Source organism: Aptenodytes forsteri, unplaced genomic scaffold, assembly GCF_000699145.1.
Source record: "Aptenodytes forsteri isolate BGI_AS27 unplaced genomic scaffold, ASM69914v1 C13918329, whole genome shotgun sequence".
In the NCBI taxonomy this organism is placed as follows: Eukaryota; Metazoa; Chordata; class Aves; order Sphenisciformes; family Spheniscidae; genus Aptenodytes; species Aptenodytes forsteri.
The window spans coordinates 616-2,214 of NW_008804503.1; the positions used below are offsets into that span (position 1 = coordinate 616).

General features: G+C 41.4%; 1 protein-coding gene across 1 annotated transcript; it reads left to right on the forward strand.

Annotated features, from left to right (window-relative positions):
• Positions 1 to 203: 203 nt before the first annotated feature.
• LOC103893176 (olfactory receptor 6B1) lies at positions 204 to 1,131 on the forward strand (the record flags this gene model as incomplete). The annotated part of the gene is made up of 1 exon (XM_009289311.1): positions 204 to 1,131. A coding segment is annotated over one exon (928 nt), but the record flags the coding sequence as incomplete, so codon positions are not given.
• Between the last annotated feature and the right edge of the window lie 468 nt (positions 1,132 to 1,599).

Below are 1,599 nucleotides of genomic sequence, written 5' to 3' on the forward strand. Positions count from 1 at the left end.
TCTCATAAATTAGTATCTGGAGAATATTCAAGAACTGCTTAAAAAGAAAATAAACAATACAACCATACAATGTTAATAATAATGTCTTTCTTCTGTAATTACTTGGTGATGATGGATCAATAGTTAAACGTAGTTCTTGATGCTTTATTCCAGGCTGTGATGCATTTCCTCTTGGCTTGATACGTGGCAAATGGGGAATGTAGAAATAAAACAGTCATCACAACATTTCTGCTCCTGGAATTTGGGAATATCCCAGAAATGCAGTCTTTTCTCTTCCTCCTTTTCTTGGTGATCTACGTTGTGACGGTGATTGGCAACATCCTCATTTTTGTTTTGGTCGTGGCTGATCGGCACCTCCACAAACCCCTGTACTTCTTCCTGTGCAACTTGTCCTGCTTGGAGACCTGCTACAGCTCTACCCTCCTGCCCAGGATGTTGTCCAGCTTTCTGACTGGGGACAAGAGCATTTCTATTGGCAGCTGCATCACACAATTTTATTTCTTCGGTTCCCTGGCAGTCACTGAAAGTTTTCTCTTATCGGTGATGTCCTATGATCGGTATTTAGCAGTATGCAAGCCCTTTCACTACAGAGCTGTCATGAATAGCAGGTACTGCCTGCAGCTTGCAGCTTGGTCTTGGATGAATGGTTTCCTCGTTATGGCCATAAGCTGCTTCCTGATTCCACAACATTCCTTCTGTGGTCCCAAGATTATTGACCATTTCTTTTGTGATTTCACTCCAGTGATAAAGCTCTCCTGCTGCGACACCAGCCTGACTGAAATGTTGGTGTTCATCCTCTCATCAGTATGCGCACTAACCCCTTTCCTACTAACCCTGGTGTCCTACATGTGTATCATCACCACTGTCCTGAGAATGTCTTCCACCACTGGGATGCAAAAGGCTTTTTCCACTTGCTTTTCCCACCTCATTGTTATTACAGTTTTTTATGGAAGCTTAATAATGGTTTATGTCCTGCCAAAAACTAAGACTCTAAGAGCACTGAATAAAGTCTTCTCAGTTTTCTACACTGTTGTGACTCCACTGCTCAACCCCTTCATCCACAGTCTGAGACACAGAGAGGTGAAGGATGCTCTGAGTAAAGTGGTCAAGAAATGTGAATATTTCCTAAAGGTTAGAAAGTTTTAACCATTTTCTTCCCCTAGAAGGCAATGACAGAAAATAACTTACGATATTTGAGGGAAGATTCTCCTCATGTAATTTTTAGCCCTCAGAGCCTGTGCTACTTACGCCTAGAATTTTCACTACCGAATTAGCTAATCTGACCTACCTTAACTGCCCAAGTGAGGATGAGACATTTTTCTATGGAAAAGGGTCATCTCTCTTTACCAATTGTACCAGTTACCTGCGTGACTAGTTCAGCTTTCAATGTCTAACTAGTGATACCTCAAATCAGGTGATTGCAATCCCACTCCTCTGAAGAGTGGCCCATTTCACTTTAAGAGAGTTGTTGAGTGTAGTGGATTCTTAGATGAATAATTTAGATGTGAAGAGTGATTTTTTTAGGCAGCTCAAGGTAGGTCAAAAGAATGGATCTAGTTCAGAGGGAGCAATTTAATCTCTGTTTTTGAGTAACTATAC